Source organism: Molothrus ater, chromosome 3 (genome assembly GCF_012460135.2).
Source record: "Molothrus ater isolate BHLD 08-10-18 breed brown headed cowbird chromosome 3, BPBGC_Mater_1.1, whole genome shotgun sequence".
Classification (NCBI taxonomy): Eukaryota; Metazoa; Chordata; class Aves; order Passeriformes; family Icteridae; genus Molothrus; species Molothrus ater.
In genome coordinates, this window is record NC_050480.2 from 39855384 (window position 1) to 39883192 (window position 27809).

General features: G+C 35.6%; 1 protein-coding gene across 1 annotated transcript in view; it reads left to right on the plus strand.

The window, feature by feature from the left end:
* The window catches only part of AFDN (afadin, adherens junction formation factor), a 115500-nt gene that overhangs the window by 48938 nt on the left and 38753 nt on the right, over nucleotides 1-27809 (plus strand). The window contains 14 exon segments of the mRNA XM_036379461.2: nucleotides 966-1060; nucleotides 1787-2049; nucleotides 3557-3626; nucleotides 5748-5863; nucleotides 10627-10688; nucleotides 11626-11831; nucleotides 15530-15550; nucleotides 16293-16438; nucleotides 17481-17575; nucleotides 19488-19753; nucleotides 20241-20384; nucleotides 21534-21732; nucleotides 23330-23433; nucleotides 24886-24972. Of these exon segments, the coding sequence (XP_036235354.1) occupies nucleotides 966-1060; nucleotides 1787-2049; nucleotides 3557-3626; nucleotides 5748-5863; nucleotides 10627-10688; nucleotides 11626-11831; nucleotides 15530-15550; nucleotides 16293-16438; nucleotides 17481-17575; nucleotides 19488-19753; nucleotides 20241-20384; nucleotides 21534-21732; nucleotides 23330-23433; nucleotides 24886-24972 (1874 nt within the window).

Genomic DNA, 27809 nt, shown 5'->3' on the forward strand with positions numbered 1-27809 from the left:
TGTGCCATGGTTTTAATAATATTCTCTATTGCTTTTTTGGAAATGACTTAAAATCATTGTTCATTTCCACAGGTAAGACATTCTTTGTCTTGCAACCTGTCTTTTTACTTTGCTTTGGAGAGGAGATTGGAGAGTAGTTAGAAATGACAGTATTAATTCAGTTTCTGCTCATATTTACAGTTGTAGGATTTTCTGGGAAGTGGGGAGGATTTATATGTATGACAAATCCCACTTGTGTTAGCCTGTGAAGGCACCAGCTAAATTGTGCACACTTTGTATGTCCAGCATTTTTCTGAGGGGAGTAGGAAGTTGGACTTTATTTTTTACCTAATCTTCTGTGAGATTAAAAGATAGGTCAATGGAACTATAAAGATAAGGCCAGAAGTGCTAAAGTCCTGTATATTAAGACTAAATATCATAAGACTAAATATCATAGGTAAACATTTTGTAGGATTGTCTTTTAATATTGCTCTAGTTCAGTATCTGATGAATTAGAAAGTTTGGTATGTGGATCACTTGACAGCAGATATTGCTGATAACGTGCACTTTAGTAAGATCAGTAGATGCTATTAATGTGGGATCTGGAGGTGTTTTATTTTCTTTATCTGCTAAACCCATACTTGGTATACCCATATAAAATCTTAGAGATATACAAAAACTGTTGCATTGCTTAAAGTACTAAGGAAATAGAAAAGGTTTTTCACAGTATGTTCAGAATAGTAGTTCTTAATTACTTTATTCTTTGCATTTGTAGTAAACAGCTGCTTCAAGTAGGCTTTCTCTACTTTCAGGGTTCTTATATTGTGAGGAACAACCAAGTTCTCTACAATCTTGAAAGAATGTCACTCGAGTTTTCTTTTTTTGCAAACATTGCCATTCTGACTAAGTTGCAGTAAATGTAGAAATACTGTGTGAATATTTGAACTTTATTATCTTAAAATTAATATTTGTCACTTGCTGTACAGATGGTTCTGACTCCAGAGATAAACCAAAGCTCTATCGTCTACAATTAAGTGTCACTGAAGTTGGAACTGAAAAATTTGACGACAATTCCATTCAGGTATGGAAAAAAGCAGACTCACATTACAGTACTGATCTGGTCTCTGCTGTGTTACGTGTCATTGTGGAGTCTTAAAAAAATATGCTGTAAATATGCTTCAAAGTTTGAAGGGTAAAATATTGCTGAAATTTTGTATTAATGGTAATAATTATCTGTTTTAATTTAGTTGCACTTTTGATTTAAGAGAAGGGTTTTATTATTTTAAGTCAAATTTTTTTTTAAGGGGTTTTCTTTTTTGTAACTGGATCAAAAAGAACATATCAGTGTTATTGTAACTGCTTAATGGCTTTCAAGTCCTAGTCTCAATCCCATTGAGGTAGGATTTTTTAAGAGTATAAAACAAGCATATTTGTATGAAGTTCATGCCAGGGAGTTTCTTACAGTAGCCTGGGTCCATGTCAGTGCATTTAGTTGATTTATAATTAATTGCACTGTGAGATTGCATATAAAACAGCAAGTGGAAGAAAACAGTATATGACCGAAAAGTGAAAAGTTTTTCTTTAAGAGATGTCTGCTGCACATGTTAGTTAAATATGTTTTATTATTCTTGTTGCATTGAAAAATGAAGTGAAACTCACTGATTTTAGTACCACTCATCTCTGTAAATTCATAATCAAATTTAAATAACCAGTCTGTAAATAGGTGTAGCTACATCTTAGTCTTTGGTTTTTTATTTCTGCTGCAGTATAATTAAATTTATTCTATGTTAATTAATTTTATTCCCAGTTATTTGGTCCAGGAATTCAGCCTCATCACTGTGACCTCACTAATATGGATGGAGTTGTTACTGTAACCCCGAGAAGCATTGATGCTGAAACCTATGTGGAAGGTCAGCGTATTTCAGAAACCACCATGCTGCAAAGTGGAATGAAGGTTCAATTTGGGTCTTCTCATGTATTTAAGTTTGTGGATCCTACTCAGGACCATATTATTTCCAAAAGATCTACTGATGCAAGTCTTATGGTCAAAGGTCCAAGACACAAAACTGGGTGAGTAAAATTTATTTTCATCCTATTGGGGTTAGAAGGAGAGTCTTGGGAAAAAATACATAATGAAAGCATTGTAAATGGCCAGGGACTAGTGTGTAAACTCATTTAAGTGTTAAGTATATACTTCTAATACTTGAGCTCCACCTTGTGATTTTATGTAGGATTAGCAAGTGTCTTTTTCATTATGAAGTATTCAAACAAGTTTTCCTCATGCTCACTTCTGTCTGAAAAACACTATAATGCCTTATTTTCATGTATTTCATAGCTCATCCAAGCTCCAGGAAAAGTCAAGAAGTTGCTGAATGTTTTCAGAGAGTCTGGTTTTTGTTTTTTCTCAGATAACAACTTTCAAAATTCCACTGAAAGGATTAGGAACTGAAGTAATCATGAAATAAGACTGTTAAGATAGGGAACTATATGTCTCAAAATAACAACCACTTTTTGTAGTGTGATTACTTACTCACTGGTTTCTGTGTTGCAAGGACTGACAGTCCAGAAGTGTACACTGTTGTTTCTCATTTATCTTTTTGATAGGTACATAATAAAAATACTGATCATGGATATTGTGACTCATAGGGGTTCAGGTGTTTTGTTCAATGGTTATAGAAATACTCAGAAGAAACAATCTTAAAATCAGTTTGTATAGCAGGAGAAAAAGCAACATCCTATTTTCCATCTTCTCTGAGTCCAACTGAGGCTACTATTGTTAATATACACATTTTTGTATAATGTTATTTAGAAAAGTAACAAATTGGCTTGGAGATGAATGAAGGATACCTAGGAAAAGAAGCTTATCTGCTAAATTAATATAGATGTATGCTTTAAGCATTTTTATTTTTACTCCACTGTATTTTATGGAAGGACACTGTACTTTTTGTAGGCCCTGTCTGCTGGAAGACCTCCAGCCATGTGGCTGTCATGTAATATTCTTGCTTAAATCTTGAGTTCATCCTGCATTTAGCCTGCACATCAATAGATAAGTGCTCTTGCAGATTTACAGTCAACTGGAAAGCACTGTATTATTGCAGAGCTTTATCTGGACAATAAAATCTATGGCAAAGGGCTGTTGCAGCTTGAACAATCAATTTTTTTTTAATCTTTAGAATAAGGAGATAGTAATATGCATGACTATGATTTATGAGTTATTTACATTATGTTGTACATTTAATACTAAAGACCTGAGTAAAAAATTGTAGCTAGTCTATTGTAGTGAATGCAATGTGTATTTTTATTTTCTCACTTGACTGGGAAGAGTAGCTATGAATCTGGTTTCTCTCCCAGCAGACTGGGATCATTAGCTATGAATCTGGTTTTGCAAATGAAGTTGTCTGTATATATATTTTTAGGTTTTATTGATATGAAGAAGTAATAGTATTAAAAAAAGTTAATATTAACTGGACATATGGTATAATTCTTGAACTGTAATTTTAATTACTCTGTTCCTTGTTTATTGAATGTTGAACAGTATAATCTCTAAAACATACTGGAAATGTTATCTTGCTTGTAGAGCTGTCCAGGAAACCACATTTGATCTGGAGGGAGATATTCACAGTGGAACAGCATTACCAGCAAGCAAGGTATTGTATTATGGCTAAGCTAGCAATAAATAACAGCATGTGTAAGTTAAATCAAAATTACAACAGCAGTACTATTTAGGGAAGTGTGGCCAATTCATCAGTCTCCCCATCTGTTTTTCCTTGTGGATGGGCTTAGACATTATATGCATTGTTATTTTAGATTTAGTTTATTTTTTTTTCCCCAAAACCCTTTTGTTTACATTTGTATTGGCATTGGGGATGCATCTCATGTCAAGGGTAGTAACATTTTTTAGAAGGAGAAACTCTCCGAAGATGAAGTCGTTTCTCCTCAAACTGACTTCTGGAAAGCAGATTAGGTGCAGGTAGAGATTCTTGTTAGAACTGGTACATTGTTACCTTGTGTGTGTAGCATATGGCTGTTGTCATTGGTGATGGGGTAAATAAATGTTTTATATAAAATGTGAAAGGGTGTTCAATTTTAATTTAACAACGCTTTTAAAATTTAATGGATGTGACTTTAGACATCAGTAGAGCTCCTGTACACACATTGAATAAACAGTCTCTGCAGTCATAATTATAAACATTTTATGAGGTGATAATCTTTTCATGCTTTCTTTCTGCACTTTCTGTTAATAGATTTTGTGTCAGAATTGCATTTTCCAAGAGCAAACAGAGTAAATGACACAATGGTTAATGCCTTACTTTCTATGATCACATGCCTCAGATGAAATGAGAGAATGAATTATTTCAGCAGTATGAAATGGAGTAATCTTCGCAGAACTTCATTCCCTTTTGTGTTTTATTTCTGCTATTACACAACTGAAATACTTGTAACTATTTAGTGATATTAATGTAGCAGTGTAGGTATTAATAACTCTGATAGCTTTTGAATGTATATTTAGTCTTATTTGTTTTCTTACCACAGTCTTTTGATTCAGTTTCTCTACTTTCTTTGTACTGTTGGGTAGTGCTTTTATCTTATAAGTGTTCTTCACCTACTTCTGATAGGAATTTTAGTGATACTTTAGAAGGAAGAACAGAAACTTTGTAAACTAATAAAATATCTTAAAATTTCTCAGAATAAGAGTTTCTGGCTTTATTATATAGTTTATTTCATATCCTATTCACAGTCATTAGAAAAATACTTCTAGTGGACTTAGGGATTAATGGGAAAATTTAGTTTCTTTTTCAGTTGTGCTGTTTGAGACTGTGTACATCATCTTGTTAAAGCACTGATGAATCATTCATTTTCTAACGTTTGCTCTCATCTAAGTTTGCTTTTGTTTGGAAAAAGGGTGACAGTAAGTTTAGTGAAAGTTCTCTGAGACATGGTGGTGAGAAGTGATTTAGTTCAATCTCTTGCTTTGAGATGCACTTGTTGGCAGGTTTTCCTATTTCCTGAAGCAAATTATTTAGTCCTAGAAATTTCTTATGAAATGTTGAAACACTTTCTATTTTACTGATGTCTTATTTTCTACTCTTTATGCTGAAAAAAATTGCTATTTATTTTGCTGCTTAAAGCAGCGTATTTGTCCCATTCCTGATAGGGTTTGATTGAATTAGAAATCATAAATTAAAAGCTTCCTATTAAGGAGCATGAGACACCAAAAGGAAACAAATCAAATGTTATATAAAAACATAACAGTTTGAATTGCCCCTTCTTGTCTTGGAAATGTACTGCCTACCAGATCAGACTTTCCTTAAGATCAGGATAAATTGTGTTACAGATCAGCAGTGCAAGCACTTGGAACTATTGCAGAAGCAGAGGGTGGGAGCATGACCAGTTGTAAATTTGTACATACATTGAACTTTGTCTCTTACCTAAAATTTTGATTCCCAACTCATTCTTACTTTGTATTGTAGCTATGCAACTTTTGATTAAAGATGTTTGCAAGCTGCATTATAAATTCTAGCAGTGCATTAACAAAGAGCTGCTCCTGGCTGGCTGTTGTTGTCTGTGGAATTGGAAGCAGGCTCTTCAGTGCTTCACTGTGGTGAAAACGCCTGCTGAGCTGTCGCTCTCTGTGCCATATTCCCTTCTTCTGTTTCCCCGTCTCTTTTCAAGCCTCAGACCTCAGCTTCATTTTAGTGCTGCTAGGCATAAATACTGGCTCATGCAGTGCTTGCATGCTAAGCACCTGTCCTGCTGTTTTGAATTAGAGCACCAGCAGGCTGGACGGTGACAGGGCATCATCCGCATCCAGCACGGCCGAGCGAGGAATGGTGAAGCCGATGATTAGGATAGACCAGCAGGATTACCGCCGACAGGACAGCAGGTAGGAAACGTGGCATCCATTACTGCTCAGAATCGAAAAAATGGATTTATTTTTCCAGTGGATCAAGTGCTATGTTAAAATATTTTAAATTATCTGGTTTTCCATATGGAGAATGCGATCTCTCTTCAAAAAAGCCCCAGGATTAACAACCAAAGCAAAAAACTTCACCATTCTTAAAAAACCCCAAAAAAGTAATCCTTTGCTTGAATATTCAGTTATTTGTGGTTCTCTTTCTGTAAAGTCAGGCTGACAGTCGTGTCACATCATTGTTGATTTCTGGTTAGGCATGTCATATAAAATGAAAAGTACGATTATGTAAAACTTTCATTTGTCAGTGGCAAGATGATGTGATTTACTCTGGAGAGTGAAATAACAAGGTCGTTGCTATGTCTGCTGTGCTGTTGTCAGCTGGTGTGGAGTCTGTCCTTGAAGATACCTAAAGATACTTAAAACCTGACTGGACAGGGTAGAGAGCAACTTGCTCTTGTTGGCCCTGTTTTGAGCAGGGAAGTTGAATCAGATGATCTCTAGTGTCTTCTGTCACACCTCAGCAAATCAGTGAGAATGTGAATAGAAGTTTTTTCAAGTCTTTCAAAAAATACAAGATTGTATTGCTGTCTACATAAATCAACTTTTAAATTTAGATGAACAGCTGTGATAAATGGATGAAAGGTAAGGTAAATGTGCTGCAGGGTTAAAATGTGCAGTGATCCAAGTTGTAAAGCTTGCAGTATGAAGCTTTTTTTTATCTTTAAATTGATATATTATTCACTAGACAGAAAAGAGAATTCAGAGATGTGAGTGATAGGAAAAAAATACCAAAAAAGGGCAGAAAACTGTGCTTCCACTTGAATTTGAATATTCAAGTGTTCTATAGCAGGGCCATATTTTAAATACTTTCAGTGAAGTTAGACTAGAATATAACTCAGTTCTACTCTACACTCCCTTGTTAGAGTGTCTGACCATCTTCAGAAATTTCTAAAAAAATTCTTTTTTAGAATTTTATTAAGATTGTGAAGATTTAACTCCTTCTTGGAATACTAGTATTTTAATTGCAATTTTCCTCATAAAAGATTAACAAAAACTTCTGTCTGAACTTTTTATAGCCCTGTCAGAAGTTCTTGAGGCTTCTGTTCTTAATATTCTTTGAACTGTGCTTCTGCATGTGTATGAAGTTTATTAAATTTCTATGAAGAGGATTATCTTGTGCTGTAGTTCTGTATTTCAAAACCACAGAGCCATCTGTGAGCTGTATCTTGCTTGGATTCATTTTGATGGGTTTTTTTTAACGTCTTAAATTCCTTTTAAAGACAGTACTCATTGCTAGTTTTTATAAAGGTTTTTTTGCCATGGTTCCTGTGTGCAGAAATTAATTTTAGAGGCATCTAGATCACACTTAAATATGTGACAACTACAACTTCAGAGATCTTCATCACCAGCCCTGACATTAATATTTTATTTTTGTATATGTCTTAAATGTCTGTAGTATATGTTGTGTAATGAGTCGTATTCATCCAGATACAGCCCTTCTATCATGTGCTCTTTCTCCGATACATTCACTGTATTCATGAGAATAACAAATTAGCAAAGTCAGGATGTCAGATTAGGACTTGACAAATTGGACAGTGAGTTGCCTGAATACATGGAATTCCCCTTTATGGATGTATTTTGTGACCTTTAGTTAGGTTTCCTGTGGGATACTCTGGTCTCATTTTGTGAACTCTAAGGACAGTAATTGTGAACTGCTTTATTAGTTTAAAAAAACAAAAATTCTTCACTGGCAAGTTTCAGGTTCTTGTTACTGTACAACTTCCAGCCCACGCTAAATGTTCTTGTGGGTAGTCTGTGTGTTCATCACTGCTCTATAAAGGTGAATAATAACACAAATAAGACTTTCTTCTAGTAACTCGCTGAATAGGTTGAGACTGAAGATTAGAGCTTGGCTGCCATATTTTTTTTCATTTCTAGAAAGAAAAAGATTGACATCTGAGAGCATAACTCCAGTTTACTTACTGGGTATGCTTGTTCTGATTGTAACATGATTCTTGGAAATCAGACATAATGACTACTCAGTTAAGGATTGTGGTCATCCATGATCATTAGGTAACTGACTACAATATAATAAAAATGAGAAAAGAGAGTTTTTTTGCCTTGGATGCCTTTCAGGAGTTCTTTAAGGTGTGTTGGGTTGGAAAAGAGTGTGATGATATATAAGTGGTGTTAACTGAATGCAGATGCTTACTTAATTCCTTGCCTTAAAAATTAACATCCCTTAAAAATTTTTGCATAGTATGCTGACAGAAACAATCACACAAGGATGTTTCATTTTTTTTATGTGGTTTATCAGAGACAAAATCTAGGGGAATACTGAAATATCAGGAGAATGTATTATTACTTTTAATGTGATTTTAAAATGTAATATTACCTGACACTATACTGAGAAAGGAGACAACGCCTAATCAATATTTATGGGCCTTCTAAACCTAACTAGACTTTCAGACTGGTTTAGCTCAAAGAATTTCATCACCACAGAGAGGCTTTATCTATAGGAGCAATAGCATAACGACAATATACACTTAAAATGTATCCATTAAAATCTGTTATATCAGAAGCACAGAGAATGACTTCAACTTAGATTTCTAATGTGCAAGGCTTAATTAGAGAGTATTTCTTTTGTGTGTTTTTAGGGAAAGGAGGAAGATGGTACAGGGGTTGGAACTAGATAATCTGCAAGGGCCACTTCCAACCCAGACCATCCTATGGCTCCAGGATTTGTTGAAGGGAATTCCTATTAGGTAGTTAAATAATTGATTACGGCATCACTTCCTGGGCAACTAATTTACAGACAGAATTAAACTTTAAGTTTTTAAAGAATACTTTGTATTAATTTAGCTCTTATGGCCAATTTCCAGAAGTCTGTGAGCAATCTTACATTAATATCAGGCCTCATCATTCATGACACAGTGTCTCTTATTGGCTGGGAATCCAGTTTCTCTGTTTGTGTGCTGAAACTGATCAATATCATTTTGTTCTAAGGAAAAGAAAATAAATCATCAGCTGAAATCTGTCACTGGTTTACTGGCCAGTTTGCTGAACTATTTCTAGCTCTTATTACTATTCCAATAATGAAAGATTAAAAATTTTTCTGGAGTTGTCACTATATTTCCATTTTATAATACTGTGTATTAGTAATTTTTCTATAGAAGTCATTAAGTTCTCAGTGGAGGAGCACTTTTGACGGTGCGGGAGTAGTAACAAATTAGTTAATTTTAAATTTATAGCAATAAAAAGATAGAAAAGACTACAATTTACACACCAGCTGGGTGCTTTTCATAAAGACAGTGTGCTGTCATGTTTGAAATGTAACTGAAATGGCAGAAACTTGTGTACATACTGCCATGCTGTGCCTGCTATTCCTTAACTTTCAACTTATACAGAAATTGGATTTGCTGAACACTTCTAGTAATGCAATATCTAGGTGGCATAACCTGAGTTCTCTGCTGGTTTAAGGTTTTTGCAACTTTGTAAAAAAGCAAGGAACCAAACAAACCCCCACCAAAACCCAGAGGTACCCCGGATTTTTGGATTCAATATGCTAAAATTTAGTTTAGATCTTTTGACAGCCATCAAAATTATATTGTGGATTTTTACTACAGGAGATACGACACTGAAAGCCTTTATTCAGTTATCTCTGCCTTGTGGCATAACTAATAATCTTCAGGACAATGACGTTAATATATTACATTCCTTTCTTTGTCAAAGTTGTTGGGGAAGTAGAAAGCTGCCTGTTGTGGTTACACGTGGTTAAAATGGTTATTGCATACAGAAGATGTTAAGCTTTTACTCATTCCCTAAAAACAGGTGCCCAGCTATAGAGAACAGCTCAGGTAATATCTTTGCTTAAGGCAGTAATGATTTATTAAATTAGGAAAGGTTTTTCACTCAGAGAGTGGTTGGGGACTGGAACAGACTCTCCAGGGCAATGCTCACAGCACCAGCCTGACAGAGTTCAAAAAGCATTTGGACAATGCTCTCATGCACATGTTGTGACTCTTGGGGTGTCGTGTGCAGGGCCAGGAGTTGGACTCAATGATTCTGATGGGTCCTTTCCTACTCAGGATATTCTGTGATTCTGTGAAATACACACTTAACCTTTTGCAGGCACGAGAAAAGTCAAATCTCTGTTCAGTTTTCTACTTGGTGATTTCTCTGATGGGTTCTGGTGAGAAATAGCTCTGCAGTCAGTTTCAGTGAGGACAGTTCTGGGGCTAATAGCTGTTTTTTGATGTAATGTAGCAACAGCTAGGTAGGGACTGGGTTTGACCTCCTTTCCCTCTTTACCAGAAGGTCTAATAGGTTGACTAAAGTCTTCATAAATTTTGAAGGCATGGAAGGCAGCAAAGTACATTTGTTGTAACCGAGCTGATGTTTCAGGCAAAGCTTCATTCAATTTCTTTCATGTGTCCATGAATAATTTGTTATTTGAATGCTGTAAATGGCAGATGGCAAACTGATCCTATCAGTCTGCTGTGCAGCACACAAGAGGGTGCTCATTAATATCACAGACTCCACAGTTCAAGTCTGTTGTGTTGCAGGCAAATACAGCTTGAATGATTCTGGAGGAAAGGTAAAAAAAGTGTCATTCTGTGGAAGGTTGTTGTGTCAATATTTGGAACCAGTGTATTTGGAGTAATATGTAGTTTTACAGTAATTAATATCACCCATGTGGATTATTTGTTTCAATTTTTCTCATATTTCTTTAGATCTCAGGATACCCATGGACCAGAACTGATACTGCCTGCCAGTATTGAATTCAGGGAAAGCTGTGAGTAAATTGTGAAGTTACAATACTAACCTGTTAATGCATTCTTCTATACTGTCATATTTCAGTCAGCTTGAAAACTTAAGGGTGATATAAGTAAACATTGAAAGAAACTATGACTATACAGATGCTAGAGAGTATAATTTGTTTTATATATATATATATATATATATATATATATATATATATATATTATATATATATACTGTCTATATGCTAGACAGTATAACTTGTTTTGTTGGGAGGGTGAGCAGATACTTTAGATATTGAGGCGTGTTCATGCATATCTTAATTCTGATGGCATTTCAACACCTTCAGATTTTCAGATTAAATGTGAAAAAAATTTAATTCCATCTCAGTACCTTGGATTCATTGTCTTCTATATAGTTCTCTGTGCCTTCTGTAATAGATTGCATCTTGGTCAAAATCCATTTTCTATAAAGTCTGATTAGATTTACATTGTCATTTAGAACTTAATTTATTATTATCTTGTTCTCCAGACTTTTAAGGCTCAGATCTGGTAGCAAAATAACATACTAGAGATTGCCCATACTTCAAATATCTGAAACTAAATAGATTAGTGAGCAAGCAAAGACTGATTTTTATTAGTACGAGAGCTTTGTTGGAGTAAAATGTGCAAGAGAAATCTTTCATTTTCCTGTTCCCTTGAAGATGCAAATTTTCAGTAGATAGGAAACAGTACAGAAATATTTCCTGATGATCAGATTTTCTGGCTTTATATGGAAGTGTTTTGTTAGTGTGTCTAACTAACTGTAGTACATAATAGACAACTTAGAGTTCAAGTGCCTGTAAGTTGCTCCCCCTTCCTCTTCTTTTCCCTAAAAAAATCCTTTAAGCCTCAAGTTAGGAAATAGTTTTCTTTCATTTTCTTTCTGTCTTTGGATTAATGCATAGTGTTTCTTTTCCTCTTTGTCTGCAGCTGAAGATGCCTTCTTATCTGCCATTATAAATTACACAAATAGCTCGACAGTTCATTTTAAGCTGTCACCAACATATGTCTTGTATATGACATGTCGGTATGTATTGTCCAGCCAATACAGACCTGACATCACTCCTGCTGAGCGTACTCACAAAGTCATTGCAATAGTCAACAAGATGGTGAACATGATGGAAGGAGTGATACAGGTGAGTTAGTCTGCCAAAATATGTCAAGGGAATTACCTACCGTTTGTTGATAATTGAACAAGCTTCTTAGCCTTTTCCTTAGTCTGACCCTTAACAGTAGTTGATTAAACAGTAGTACCTGCATTGACTGCCCTTATGAGGGGCAGTCACTGCTTTTATGTCAGTGAATAATGTCTGTGGTAAGAAACTCTCTCCTGAGCAATGTGGGAAGTTAGGGAGTGGCTGTTGCTCTGAAGATTGTTCCCTGACAAGAGGTGACTCCTTTCTAGAAGGTAAGGTCTTTGGAAACATTTCTGGCTGTGAACCCTTGTAAAACAAGTTGGATTGGTTTATTAAAGAATACTGTATAGGTAGCATTTGTTTGCACTGATTGATACTTGAAATGAACGTATTAAAAGAATCACAACTTTAAAATTCTGACCTTGTCACTTTTACAACTTTTGTAACCACGAAAATGGTTGACATCTTGAACAAAAAGCTGGATGTAAAACTTGGACATCTTGAACCAAGCTGACACAACTGCTTTGTAAAGAGAAATACAGGTTCTCAAATGTTCCAATGTTTTATATGTAGTCTAACACTCTTGCTACTACTATATGTGCAAGACTTCTACAGAATCACAGGGGAAATTCTGTTTTGTGTAAAAATTCAGGATAAGATCCACTGGGCTGTCTGTGATATTAGACAGACAGCATTGATAAAACAGACTGGTCATTTTCTCAAAAAGGAGTACTAGTTCATGTATCCTCAGTAATTAATTAATTAAGCTTCTTTGCAGGTTTTTCTTAGAAGAAAAATTGAAATCTGTTTCTGTGTTTATTAAAACAGGTGTGTTTGTTGCAAATAGTGCTGCCAGAGTAGCAGCAAGAACCCTGCTGCACTAAGTGCTGTACAGGCATAACATAATATACATGCATAAACATAAATGTGTCAGTCCTGCTTAACGTATTTACATCGCAAGTGTTACACAACAGCTTGAGTAAGGGAGAGTAGGAAAGTAATCAACAGGAGTGGCATGAAACTCAAAACAAACCAAAATTGTTCAGGTTTTGGAAAGATTTAGTGAAGTTTTCAGCAAGGGAATGTTAGCTCTAGACACTTGTGTAATCTTACACAACAAGCTCCTACCTTTCACAAGAAAGATTGGGAGGAAATGCTGTTGTTGAGGACACTTTGCAAGACGAAAGTAAGATTTGTGTACATTCCAAAACTGATCAGAAACATAACGGCAGTTTGCTTCTGATGTGAAGAACTAGTATGTTGCTTTGAATCTTGATGTCACAGTTGTTTGAATCTTGATGGCACAGTCAGTGGATATTTGATAAAATGGAAATGGTATCAAAAATTAATATCGGGCTCTTTTATTAAAAAAAAAAGAAATCTGTCTCTGTAAGAGAGGAGACTGTGACTACAGGGGAGAACATGAACTAGCAAGAGCCTGCACATCAGCAGTTCAGTGGCTAGAATGGAAAGTAAACAGAGAGAAGTAGGCTTCAAATATGAACTTGAAATTACAAGTCTGAATCAAAGAAAGTCACTCAGTTTATAGAACTAATGTATACTAGTTATAATGAACCTAAAAAGACCTGTAGTGACAGAGGCAGGTACAGTGGGAAAGCAGAGATAAAGTTTTTTGTTCCTAGTTGAATGGCTGATGAAGTGACTGCTAGAAGATAGTAGAGGGATGGACTCAAACATGAATTTGATTTGAAAACAAATCAAAGCTCGAAAGTATATTATACTGTGAAAAACATTCATTTATTGCACTGAGAAGGGCTTCCCAAGTCACATGCATCCTTGTGTTTGTAAGCAAATGTATTTTCTATAATCCTGCTAATACTGTTACAAAACTGTTAAACCCAGCTGTTTGTCTGGACTGTCCTTTGTGGAAGACTATTTCTACAGCCTTGTAACTTCAGCTGCATTCTAATCTCCAACCTAAATATTATGGAATACATCAGCAAGGAAGCAGTATTTGTGGTTTGTGAAAGATGTTGCCTAGTTGCAAGAAATTAACTGAAAGGAGTCAGAGGTTGCATAGAAATTGGGAGGTGGTTCATTCAAATATCATGGTGAAAGGAGCCAGAGGAAATGGGGGAAAATACACCCAGGACAAAAGAGAAAAACATTAGTGAATTTCAAGGTTAATAGTCTGAAGGCAAAGAAATACATAGGGACCAGTAAAATGTCTTTAGCTTGGACTTGTGTTAGTGGAGTAGAAGCAGTACAAGATTAGCTAAGTCAAATTACTTCATCTAAGGTGTAACATAAGTGGTTGTATTTATGGCTGTCACAGTCAGATCACGATGTAATAAATTGTATCACAATAGCTTTTTTGGTGTCTCAAGTGTAAAGCATTCCTGCACGGAAGGGGATCTGATGGTGTGAGAGACACAGAAGACAAATGAGTGGCAAGCGGAGAGAGGCACCCAAAACAGGAATGAGAAGGTGCACAAAATCCTGTGCTATATTGTGGGAGTAAATTAATGACTGAGATCTTAATTTTGCCTGCCTAGATCAGAAAGCTATCAAGTCTCTTTGTGAAGTAACTCAAGAAGTATTTGCTAACAAATTACATTTGTGACTTCAGATATAGTATTTATATCCAAATATTATAGATGACTTTGTATGAGATAAGTATAAAATAGGAGAGATGTATGAGAAGGCTCAGTGCTTTCAGTAAAAAAGCAGGATTAGAAATTTAGTTCATATTAAAAATCCCTTTTTTTTGTATCCTTATTTTTTTTCCCCCAAATCATTCTGTGGCATTTTTCATCCTTTTTAAATTTTAACATTTGTTTGTAGAAGGAGCATTTCCTTTTGTTCTGTGCCAACACATCTTCAGTCAGTTAAGAGTGCTTTGGTTGGAAAGGGAGAGGAAACAAAAAAGCAGCAATTTGGTGTTTTGAGCTCTAACTAAAATTAAAATAGTAACACCTCAAATATTTGCATCTAAGCTCACTGTGTTGCAGGTGGGAGAGAGTGATCTGAACAGAAAGAAAAAATAATTAAGAGCTCAGTTCTAAATAATCAGACAAACATCTGGTGGGTTCTTTTTTTCCTTTTAACTCAGTGTAGCTTTATACTTACCAACATTTAAGAAACTTAGTATGGTATTTCATTTGACTCTTCTGTTGTTTCAAACAATCTTTTTGTTCTTTAATTGAAAAGTCATGTATTAAATCTGTCCTAGGTGTTCTGTGTATTTTGTTTGCTTTTGAATGTTGTTGTTGGGTTGTTTTGGTTTTTTTCCATTTTGGATGGGGATTTTCTGTTCCCTCTTTGTGTGTGTTTGTATATTGTCTCTATTGCAGCAGTGTGGGCAAATGGCTCCTAGGATCTGTTGTTTGGATGGCTAGTTACCCCATTGCCTGCAAAAATTTCTGCAAGGTTTCTCTAGCACACTGAGCATGGAATAACCAGTCTGGAATGGCAACTAGTTTAAGACATTAATTCCTTGAATTAATTGTGACATGTAGGCACTTCAGTTCATAGCTGCTGTGCTACTGGTCCTAGTAAAATCATTAATATTTTAGAAGAAGCTCAGTTGCATTGTAGCTACTGATTAATGCATCTGTGTATAACTGTGAACATGTGTTGTACCTTCATATTTAGTGTTTGATTTCTAAAGCTTTCATGATTGTTCACAAGTTTCTTTCTTCTATTCTGTTTGATTTCCTTCGTCCGTTTTTCTCCAGGAGGTAGACCAGGTTGATCAGGTAGGATATATTTGCTGGGAACTGATCCTAGCTATGTTGGCTTAGCTCAGTTTCTCATGCTGCTTCCATATCAAAATACAATACTCAAACAGCTGGACTTGAACAGTTCATAACACTCATTCAGCAACTGGAACATGCAGTACTAAAATCCTTTTTTGACTTTGCAACTTTTACGGCATTCCATAATTTCTGCTTAACGCACTTCAATGTGGATATGAAATGACCAAAGTTCTTTTTCTTCCCTTTATTTTCTTTTTTTGTTGTTTGTGGTTCCTATTCTTTGGATTTCATCTGAGGTTGCCTGGCCTGGCATTTGTGGTCGGGAGATGGTGAGATAGATCAGTACTTGATACTGAATCACATGGTATCAAAGCCAGTGAGCACAGTATCAGTGTGGCAGTGGGCAGTAGTGAATATGCGCTTAAAAGTGCACAGATTACCAGATACTGCATCTGCTAAGTTCTTAGCACTGTGTAATTTGATGCTTACACTGTGGCTTTCATTGATGTGGCTATTGGCAATTTATTAACATTTCATGTGTTCAGTGAACATGTTAAAATTGAACGTAGTAGTTACAGCAATTGCGGTGTTACGTACAAACATTTTGCAAATATCTGGTATCTGAGAGATGTTTGGTGAAATGGGAAGAGGTACTGGTCTATCTTTTGGAGCCTTTTTAAGCTGCCATGCTTTATCAGAAAATTATTTCCCTGTATTATTTCTTGCTTCTTTCCACTTACAGAAACAGAAGAATATTGCTGGGGCCCTTGCCTTTTGGATGGCAAATGCATCTGAACTACTCAATTTCATAAAGCAAGACAGAGATCTTAGCCGAATTACTGTGGATGCACAAGATGTTTTGGCACACTTGGTTCAAATGGCATTCAAGTAAGGCTATCAAACTTCTGTTTCAATTACCACTTTCTTTGTTTCTCTGATTTATAGAACAACTTCACATTTCTGCCAAATTTTAGATATTGCAATAATATCCTTTGAGTATTTTTAAATACCTGAGAGCAAAACTTAAAAGAACGGCCTAGACTTAGTTCTTTAGACAGATGCCCTGTTTTGTGAATATGGATCAGTGAGTTGTGCACAAGTTTTATCTCTTAGATGATCTTGTGATAGTTGAGGCTGCCAATGATAATTTTAGGTAAATTTAGTTTATGTTGATTGCTTTCTCTTAATTTAATGTGAAATTGTGAGGAAAGTTTAGTTTTGCTGTTAGTATGTAAATACATAGGCTTAAATATTCCTGGGTCTTTAAAGTAATGAATCTTTTGCTCTTTAAAGGCTTCTGAATATAATCTACTTTCATAATTCTCCTAAATAGCAATTTTCACAGTGGTTTTTTTTTGCATAGACTTTTCTTAAAAAAGGAAGGACAGGTTTTGGTTTGGAGTAAAAAAATCAAGCTATACTTGTCAGCTTAGGCAATTACAGTACTGATTAAAGGAAAAATTGTATTAAATAACCAAATGGGAAGGGGAAACCCTTCAGAGGAAAGTGTTCTTGAATAAGGATAACAGTATTGGCTGAGCACAACATTAATCAAAATAAAGGCTTAATTTTTGTTCATGTGCAGATTTTTTCCTTCTCCCCAAGCCACTGCTGGTGGAACCCAAGATTAGCCTGACAGCATCTCTTTGTGTAGCATATGACTGTCTCTTACCAGTGTGGTGGCAATATTGCATGTAAATGCATATTGCTTGTTCCCAGACAACCTAATTATTCATGCAACATTTCTAGGAAATTTATGGGAAAATTGGTCTCTCAGCCCTTTTAAAAAGTATTATTGGGTTTCATATAATCACATTCATAACACAGACATTTCAGGAATCTTGTAATTTGATAGAACTCTTTTCTTTAGAACCTTTGTAATGAACACATGGAGGATTTAAAATTCACTTTTTTCCCCATTCCCTTCCAGGTACCTGGTTCATTGTCTGCAGTCAGAGCTTAATAACTACATGCCAGCATTCCTGGATGATCCAGAGGAAAATAATCCTCAGAGGCCTAAAATAGGTTAGACTACTTGATCTCTGCTGAATTTGGTCCCTTAAACCTGTATCCTCCTTGTGCCGGGGTTTCTGAAAGTGGGTGCTGTGCTCCAGAGGCAGTCTGGCAATGCTGAGTGCATAGGAAGGATTGCTTCCCTCTCTCCCTCCTGCCAGCTGCCCTGCTGCTGATTCAGCAGCTAAGTGTGCAACTGGATACCTTTCAAGCCACAACACACTGTTCAATCGCATTCATCCTGATGTTGACTAGGATCTCTCCATAATTTTCATTGGGGTTGTTTTCTGTTCAGGTGGCACCTGTCCTGTGCTGTTGCACAGACTTACTCTGTCGTATGTAAAGGACTTGACAGTTGCCTTTGATCTTCATGAAATCCCTGTCAGCCCATTACTCCAGCCTAATGAGGCCCTTCTGAAAAATGCTGCTGCTCTTTAGTGTATCAGTATTTTGCCCCTCTTGGTATCATCTGTGAACTTGCTGAGAATGTGCTCCATCACATTGCTCAGATCATTAATTGAAGGCGTTAATGAAACAGTATCAGTCTCCCCTCAAAACAGGAGGGAAGCCACTAATCTGTGATTGCCAACTGGACATTGCAAATCCACCGAGTCCTGTTGTCCAACCATGTGTTGCCATCAGTTTATCCAGTCCTCACCTTGGCAGTTTCCTCCCATAACTGTAGAGATGTTATGGGAGAACCTGATGAAGAGCCTCCCAGCTACTAAGGTCTGGCTGGCTGGCCATGTAGATTCCTGCCAGGCTTCCCTGCTGTGATACTTGAAACATGATGCTTGCCACCAGAGCACCCTGCTCAATGTGTGCTGTATCACCCTGTGTTTGTAATCCTGGCTCAGTGACTCTGCTCAGACTTCTAATGCCTCAATAATTGAAAGAAAAGTGATCTGCAGAGCAATTAAACAGAGCATTCTGTTGAGCTACGAAAATTTCATAGATACTTTCTGGTACTTTAGATATTAAGCTTTCTGTTCTTGCTTTTTCTCCTGCATTGAGCCTTTAAGGCAGACTGAAGAGGCACTGCTATGTTTGTAGGGCCATGTACTGTGAGAGTACTTCTGGGGACACAAACCCAGAAAATGTAGCAAACTGATACTGGAATAAAAGCAGGTGCTGTTGATTATTTCAGTTATTTTTGAGCTGCATTATAGATTTCTTATAACCATTATAGATATTTTTTCAGACACAATTCTGAGTTTCAGTTCTAAAAAAACTAATGGTCTCTTCAAAAGAGATTTCCAATTAAAAGTATTGCTTTAAACAAGACCTGGTGATAAATGTGTTGCTTCTACTGGGAAGCATATGAGGGTGTTTGCTCTTGGTGGTGCTAATAGAAGTCCCTCTTGCTTGTTAGGTAATATTGCAGGGGAGTAATTGGAAAATGGAATTTTGAAGTGTTTTAAAAATCTGATGTGTGAAAAGAAAGTGCATTCCATAGTTTAACTGCATCATACAGTGCAAATAACTTCAGCTGAAATTTCTGAGTACAATTTGATACTTAGAAGAAGCTATGGAATAATTAGAATATGCATTTGAAACAGTAAAATATAAAGGTTGCACAGAAGAACAGAATATGAACTTGTTACAAAAACTAATAGAAAAATCAGTTTACTGAAGTGAGAATGTGATTTAAACATTGGGTATAGTTAGTTATTTACATGCATGATAAATATTTTCCCCAAGAATTTATTTTCATTTCAGGAGTTATGTTCCACCTAGCATTTGAATGTTGTTCTATCTTTAAAATCATGGACCAGTAAGTGTATTTCTGAAAGATGTGTAATTAAATACACATAGGTTCCGCCTAGCATTCACCAGCCTGCCTTGAGTGTCTTTGTGTTACTGCCTAAACCACGTGTACTCTGCAGTTTGTGAACATGAGTGACTTTTTGTTTTATCTCTGTAGATGATGTGCTGCATACCTTGACTGGAGCCATGTCCCTGTTGCGACGATGCAGAGTAAATGCTGCTCTGACCATACAGCTCTTCTCCCAGCTCTTTCATTTTATCAACATGTGGCTTTTTAACAGATTAGTTACAGCCCCAGATTCAGGGTTATGTTCACATTACTGGGGAGCTATCATGCGCCAACAGCTTGGCCACATTGAAGCCTGGGCAGAAAAACAGGGTTTGGAATTGGCTGCTGATTGCCACCTGAGCAGAATAGTACAGGTGAGTGTATTTGTGATTAACACTTCTCACATATTCGTATATTCAAAGACAATATTTGCCTATGCTGTGTTCCTAGAAAATAGTATGTGGACAAACATAGCTTGAGTGAGTTAATCCTGGAATGCTGAGATAGCATTGAGGTAAAGACACAAAACATGTTTTCAATATTGTTAATGTTTAAGTTACAAGTGAAATTAATAGTGAACATGGCTGTTAAATCTCCATTTATTAGAAAGAAGACTGAGCTGTAAGACTGAGCTGTAACTATGCCGAACAGAGACAGGAAGAGCAGCTGAAAAATTTATTACAGATTTAGTATTAATTTATCTTTATTTAGTGTTTTTTTGGGGAGGCTATTGATGTTGCTTCTGTTACAGATCTGTCTTCTTGCTTTCTCTTTTCCCATATCTAAAGAGCATTTAGACATAAAGCTTAAAGTTTTATTCTGGTTTTAATTTGTCATCTGGGACTTTTTTCTCCCCTCTAGGCAACCACATTGCTTACCATGGACAAATATTCACATGCAGATGTTCCAAATATTAACAGTACTTGCTTTAAGCTGAATTCTCTGCAGTTACAAGCCTTGTTGCAGAATTACCACTGTGCTCCAGATGAACCACTCATCCCAACAGTAAGTCTCTTCTATCACTCATTGTCCAGTTTTAACATACTGGAGGTAAAAAAACACTGGCTGTCAATAGCAATCTTACCTTTGGTGGATGTACTTCCCTGACTCAAGCACGGTGTTAACAAGAATCTCTTATGCTGAGTTGGAAAGGAAGGTACCATTCCATGTTGCACGTATTCAGAGAGGTGTCACTGCATCTTACACCATTTGTAATGAAATACAGAAAGGTGCTAGAAGAGAGAACAAAGCGCCCCTAAAATCTGGTTCTGTGTAACTAGAAGGAACAAAGTTTTCTAATTTATAGAAATCAAAGGAAAGCATCAGAAACACTACTCTTTTTGACATGTAGGAGGTAAATATTGAGGGATCTTGAATCCCTCCATACAAGCAGCGGACAGATTGTCCTTTGATTAACATATTGATACCTGGAATTTGTATGTATATATGTGTATAATGTTGTTTTTGGGACTGTGTTTTTTTCTTGATATTTAAGATGACTGACTATTCTAAGTTTTATCCATGGCAAAATTCAAGAGACGGCTGTGTTATTGCAGAATTGTAAAAAACACTCTTGAGTAAGCTCTGATAGTTCACTGAGTAAGCTCTGATAGTTCACTGATCCTCCCCCAAAAAAAGGAAGAGGTAGTCTAATATTTATATAGCTGAATGCATTATCTACAAAGTCCATCTTTTATTAACTTTGGATACATTTGTTTATTAAGTCAGAAGCACTAATACAACAGCTCAAAAGGTGTTGGGGGAATGGGAGGAAGGACATGTAGCTTGGAAATATTTTTAGGTATTGGCTACCCAACTAAAAAGTCTTTTGCTGAAGAACATAACCCATATTACCTGTTTGCACATAGGTAGAATTCCATAGTTGCTTGGGTTTTTATTATTATTAATAATAAATTAAAAACATGCACCACGGATTTGGAAAATACTGAAGTAAAAATAAGAGCTTCTGTCTCATTTGCTAATACAATTATCTGTGGGATTTCATAAAATAAAGCAATGCAGTGTACGGACTGTACATAGCAGAGCCAAAGAAGTTGATTTTTCTTGCAATCTTAGCATCTTCTTAATGTAAGGTTTTTTAACTTAATAAAATTATTACTTTGTAGTAATAACGTCTTTCTGCCTTCTGTCCAGGAATTGATAGAGAATGTAGTAACTGTTGCAGAAAATACGGCTGATGAACTTGCTCGCAGCGATGGCCGAGAAGTCCAGCTGGAAGAGGATCCTGACTTACAGCTGCCTTTTCTCTTACCAGAAGATGGCTATTCCTGTGATGTTGTCAGAAATGTTCCAAGTGGTTTGCAAGAATTTTTAGATCCACTCTGTCAAAGAGGTTAGTTCTTTTGTTGTTTTGCAATGATCTGTGTAGCAAACACAGAATACAGAATATATTTTAGTAAAGCGTAAGCCTCTTTTTCTTTGCGTATGATTCAGTCTTTTTATACTATGTTCTTCAAGTGTTTGCTTTTGCAAGCCATTAAAATTTAGGGTTTTTAATCCTTACCCTTTCTCCCTGTCCTTTCCTTTCAGTTTCAAGGTTCTAAGTAAGCAGTGCTGAGTTGCTAGAGCCTGCTGAAATACTGTTTTGCCTTAGCTCCAAAACTTTTTTGATTTTTAAAATTATTGTGAATTGAATAGTTAGAATCTAATTTTTCTTTATTCATCAGCTGCTTCCATATAGCATGTAAAAACCCTATGAGTTTAAAATAATTCTTTCACTGTTGATCAGTGTAAGAACTTACGGTTTGGGCATTTGTAGTCCAACAGAATTTCAGACAACAAGTAGATGATAGACTTAAACCTGTGGAAGTAAAGCAGGGGGTCTGTCTGAGCATTTTCAGTAAATGAGCAAGTTAAAATCTTTATTTGGTGCTCCTCAATTTTATGAGAATTTCTTGATTTTCTGCTTAAAAGCAGTTGTTTAAAAAAACTTGTACAGGAATGTCAGGGTAAATAAGGGGCTGTAGCAAAGGAGGCTATTGAAAAAGCAGACTCACTCTGTACTACAGTGAACCTTTGCAATTCTTGCTTCCAACTTAGTTATAGAAAAGCTATATTCTTGCATTTAAAAGAAAAGTAGGAAACTGACTGTTTTGAAAGTCCAGTTAGTAACAGAGAATGTAGTTTTGAGACTAAAGGAGCTTAGTAGAATAAATTATTTAATTAGTAAGTATAATTCAGTTGCCATATAAGTGGCTGTACGTTGATTACAAGTAAGGCTTTTTAAATGCATATGTTCAAAATTTTGCCTTTTGGGTGTCCCTTAAATTATGCTGAGGGACTTTTTGAAGTGAAACAGTGTAAACTGAATTGCTGAAAAATGGTTTTTATGAGGAGGAGAGTATCATATATTTGGATGGAGTGATTAATAATTTTTGTGTGATGTGTGTTCTCAATGTCCCTGATTTAGGAGAAAATGTTAGATTGAACTGCTGTGGCTTCTTTTTCAAAATTCTAGGAATTTTTCAAATAAAAAAATAAATCAAGCTAAATACCTGTAAATTACAGTGCTGCATTTAAAACCATATTGCATTCTCCTCTGCTAAATCTATGCTGAGACTGCTTAGCTAGACCCTCTTCAAAGTAGATTTCTGTAGCACTGTTTTAATCAGAGTTCTGATAGTTTATATTCTAAAAGATGATTTGGTGTTTCATGTCTCTTCTGAATCTGGTTGGTAAAAGCAATATTTTGCAGCCCTGGAGTTTTCTGTGAGCTTGCAGTGGTTTTAAATAAGTATGTTTCTGAGAAGCAACAGCTATAGAACTATAGGATTTTGTAGGTAGTAGTATAAAATTGTGGCAAAGCCCATAATGGCATCTGAGATATAAGAGTTGACACGTTAATGAACATAAAAAGATGAATACTATTTTATTTTAATTAATACCTTGAAAAAATACCGTGACTATATTGACATTACTTTTTCTTTTAGGTTTTTGTAGACTAACACCTCATCCACGGTCACCAGGCACATGGACAATATACTTTGAGGGTGCAGATTATGAAAGTCACCTGTCCCATGAGAATGCTGAGCTGGTAAGTATTGATTTAGTGAATAATTACTGACTGCAGTCTTGGCAAGGCATTGAGTTTTATGTAATCAGTTTTAGCCCTTATTAGGAAGAATAGGCTTCATTGTTAAACATGTAGTTCATCAGTGACTTGGTGGATTTAAGGAACTGTTTGGAGATTTTTTTAAGTCACTGTTTTTCTAGGCTGTAGCATGATTATAATTTTCACATAAGTAAACTTTGTCATATTCCCCCATCTGAGAATAAACAGTGAAGAAATTTCTTCTAAACACAGGCAAAAAAATATATGGATGTGGACCTATAAATAACTAATGGAACTGCAGGCTGCTTTTATTTATAAATTGGCAGTTACCAACCAAATATTTAATATTAAGTTCTAGTCTGATACTTTTTCCTGAAAAAAAAAGCTTTAGTTTTCCTTTACTTATACTTACTAAAAAGGGTCTCACTTCAGTGCAAGGTAAGGGCTTTTTTCTTTTCTGTTGTAAGGGTTTGTTTGTTTGTTTGTTTTGTGGTGGGTTTTTTCTGCTTGTCTGTTTGAATATAAAAGTTACAGAACAGCTTGGTTTTGGAAAGAGGGTGGCTTTATGTGAAATAATTTTTAGAGCAACTGAACAGATATAGCATATTTTAATTAGTATTTTCAGCTTAAAAACTACTTGCATTTCTAATACTTGAACTCAATCAGAAAGTACTAATTTTTTTTAAATCACTCTCCTTGGCTTATATTTTTACTTGTCATGGGTCTTGTGGAACTTGCAGTTATGTTTCAGTATGAATACAAGCTGGTGTGCTCCAACTGACATTCTTCAGCTAATGAAGATTGTGATGACAACTTTTTGAGTTGAGGAACTGGCAATGTTAAAAGATATGTAAAAAAAAATTACCAAACGTGTTTGGGGACTCCGGCTGTATTCAAGAGTATTCAGAAGTGAAATTTTTTCAAACTTTATTTCAAAGGTTTAATTCTGCCTTTGAAATTAATTGGCTTCTTAATAATTCTGCAAAGTTAATATCATTTTCTAGATGCAGCACTAAAAATTGAGCTCTCTGTGTAGATCACCCTTTACCTTTGTAATAGGCACCTGTGGAGTCTGAACGTCAGTTTTCGTTAAAAGGTACTACAATTTTATAGAGCGGTTACATTTTGATTTGTGATTCATTAATAATCTCTTTACTGAATTAAAGAAGGAGGAACAATGAGTAGACCTGAAGTTTCTGTGGTGTAGTATAACACAGGTGTAGTACTTAATATGAATCCATATTAATTAAATGTTAGCTATTCTACCTTTCTACCTATAAAATAGATACTAGATATATTATTTAAGATGTGAGACCTGCTGCTCTAACAAAATAGTTTTGTTTGTAATTAACTATTTTGCTTAGTTACTTTACTAGCCTGGCAGTGAATATGAACTTCTGAATTTTTTCTTCTTTCCCCTTCGCTATTTGATAGGCTCAGCCTTTGAGAAAAGAACCTGAAATTATCACTGTAACACTAAAAAAACAAAATGGAATGGGACTGAGCATTGTTGCTGCCAAGGTATGGAAGTCAGTTTGTTTAAGTCTTACTGAGAAAAGCCTGCTGTGGAAAATATTAATGGAAAAAGTCTGTTTCCCTTAAGTTGTTTGTGCACATTGTGTTGATCACGCTTCTATTCTGATTGGGGAATGTTTCTGTAAAATACACAGATGGGGACAATACAAGGGAAGCCATAATATGGATGTAGTTATTACAACACTTTGATTCAAACCTCTGCTACAGGTTTATTCTGTTTTTTCAGAGCTGAAAGTTAGCAGTGTTATTAAATGGAATTAATAAACAGGTGTATTTAGCACTTCTGCTGAAAGTAAAGAAGTAAACACAAAGAATGTGTGTGTGGGTTAATTGATGAATAAACAAAACAATTCAAATGTATGCATTAAAGTTGGAATACTTTCCGCCATGAACACAACACCTTTTCTTTTGCACAGAATAGAGGTGCAAGAATGGATTCGGTTTTGTTTCTTTACAGTGGAGACCTACAGTGTAATAGCTAAAATTGTGGGTGTATGCTGTAGCTAGTATCTGTAGCTAGTAGCTAGGGTGTAGTGTAGCTTGTAGCACGACATAGTAATGTTTAGAATGCACATACAGCTCCTGCCACCAGATGGAAGACTCCACTAGTTGGTTGGTTTTGCTTTATTAGCTGAATCAAATAGCAGGCATAATCTTCTGTATTTAAAACTTGTTATAAATGATGCAACAGTGATACTGAAAAGTCTATGTTGTGGTTAGGTGGTTTACAATAGACGGAATAAGTCTTTCCTAATGTCTCTTCACTGTGTAGTATGTGAAACTTCAGAATACTGTGGTACTCTTGGCACTTAGTGCATGAGCTGAAAACATGATTGTTTTACTTTTAAGTTACCTCACATAGTTAATTGCTTCTAAACAGCACTGTTTGGTTTTTTGGTTATTTTTACAACCTTCACTCATTTCATAGTCTGTTCTTGAAATGGTAATCTTGCATGGTATCAGCTTATAAGAATTATTTCTGACATCTGTAAGAAATACCTGGTGTCAGGTGTATAGTTGTAAACAATTAGCAATTATTGAGGAAACAGTTCAGGATCTGGAAAGTCAATTTTCTGCTCTGATTTTAGTGGAGTGGGTTAATAATCTGAGAAGCAAATACTTGTTCTTGACACTGGATTAAATATGTATTGGACTTCTGACTGCCATCTGCATTTCTGTTGAATGTTTCAAAATGTGCCATGGAAGTAATTTTTTTTTCACTTTACTCTGTGAAATCTAATTTCTCATCTAGAGTGAAGCAGCATAGTACAGGGAGGAAAGTTTCCTTTTTCATTGGAGCTGGCTGGCTTCTAGATGTTGATTTAACAACTGACATTTAGCTTCCATTAGCAGTATGCAAGAGTGCTACTGGTCAGTGCATAAGCTTGATCTGAAAGTTTTTTACAAGTTATTTAATACATTTCATGATTTCTGACATCTGTAAAGGAATACCTCGTCAGTCATGGAAGGAACAGTTTTCATCTGCACAGTTGCAGGAAACACTGGTTCAGGCAGTCCCATTTTATCTTACCACTGTGTGCTGCCCTAATATTGGAATTCTGATATAAAAACAGTCACGTTTTAAATTTTGCTCTGAAATAAGCAAGAAACAGATTGTTTTAGTTTTGGTGTATATACAATAGAAATTCTGTTTAATATGAAGTCATTAGAATGTTCATTGGATAGAAATGATTCTATGCATTGTTTGAAACAAGTTGCTGTAGTTGTTAAGTAGGATTATTTTCAAGAGGTTCAAAGTTGCTTACTGTGAGTAATTATCAGCGTTGCTTTTCCTGTAATAGGCTTCATTAAAAAAAAGAGTAAAGAAGAATACAAAGAATACACAAGCAGTAATTTTCTCAGTCTGGTCAGGGCAGAACAGCTTAGAGAACTGAGTGAATGTGACTGAGAAGCTAGCAAGAGTTGGTGCATTTTTTCTTTCTATTCCTTAGATTGGTGATATTTACTAGCATATATTTCTACATGTCTCAAGTAGTATATCTTTTAGCAGCATAAAAGTTGAAATTCTCATTTTTAACTTCAAAAAGGTAGGAAGAAGTCCAATAGACTATTTGTTAAAATTTTCTAAACATTAACTGGATGGAATGCCTGAAATGAGAGGGAGAGGCAAGTATTACAATAGATTCAGATTTTTCTAACTTTCTAATAGTAAAAGGTTGGCTATTAGGTGCTCATAAAGTTGAGCTTTATGCTTCAAAAGGGGCTGTAGCAGTAGAAAGTGCAGCTGGTCAACACGCCCTGCTCCAACCAGTGAAGGACAACCCTGAATCTGTTTAGCTTTTGTTAGGAAAGCAGTTCTTTTCCTGTGATGTATTTCCTGAATACTTGCTTTCAGTAACATGTTGTGAGAATACCTTTGCATGTCAGTGCTGACCTGCCTTTCTTGTTACGTGTTACGGGGCTTCTCATACTTGTGATGGGCTTTGGATTGAGTTTGCTAACATGCAGCTTGATGATATTCTAGAGGTTGACAAAATGGGCAGATTGTCAGGAGATCAAAAAGAAAAATAATACCAATGGACTGTTTTTCTTCCATCCATTGCAAAAAAATGTGTGCTTTCCTAGTAAATCTGTCCATCTCTGAGGAAACAGCTAAAAAATTTGTAATATAATTATAGAGGTTTTATTAGTTTTGAGGTTTCATTGGCTTAAAGTCTGTGCCAGTTAAGAATTTTCTAATGACAAAATTAGAAATCATACCTTATATAATACCTTTACACCAAATGTTCCTAATTATCAAGTGATTGTTACGCCTTCTCTTCTGCAGTCAAAAAAAAAAGAATTGAAGCAAAGGTTGTACA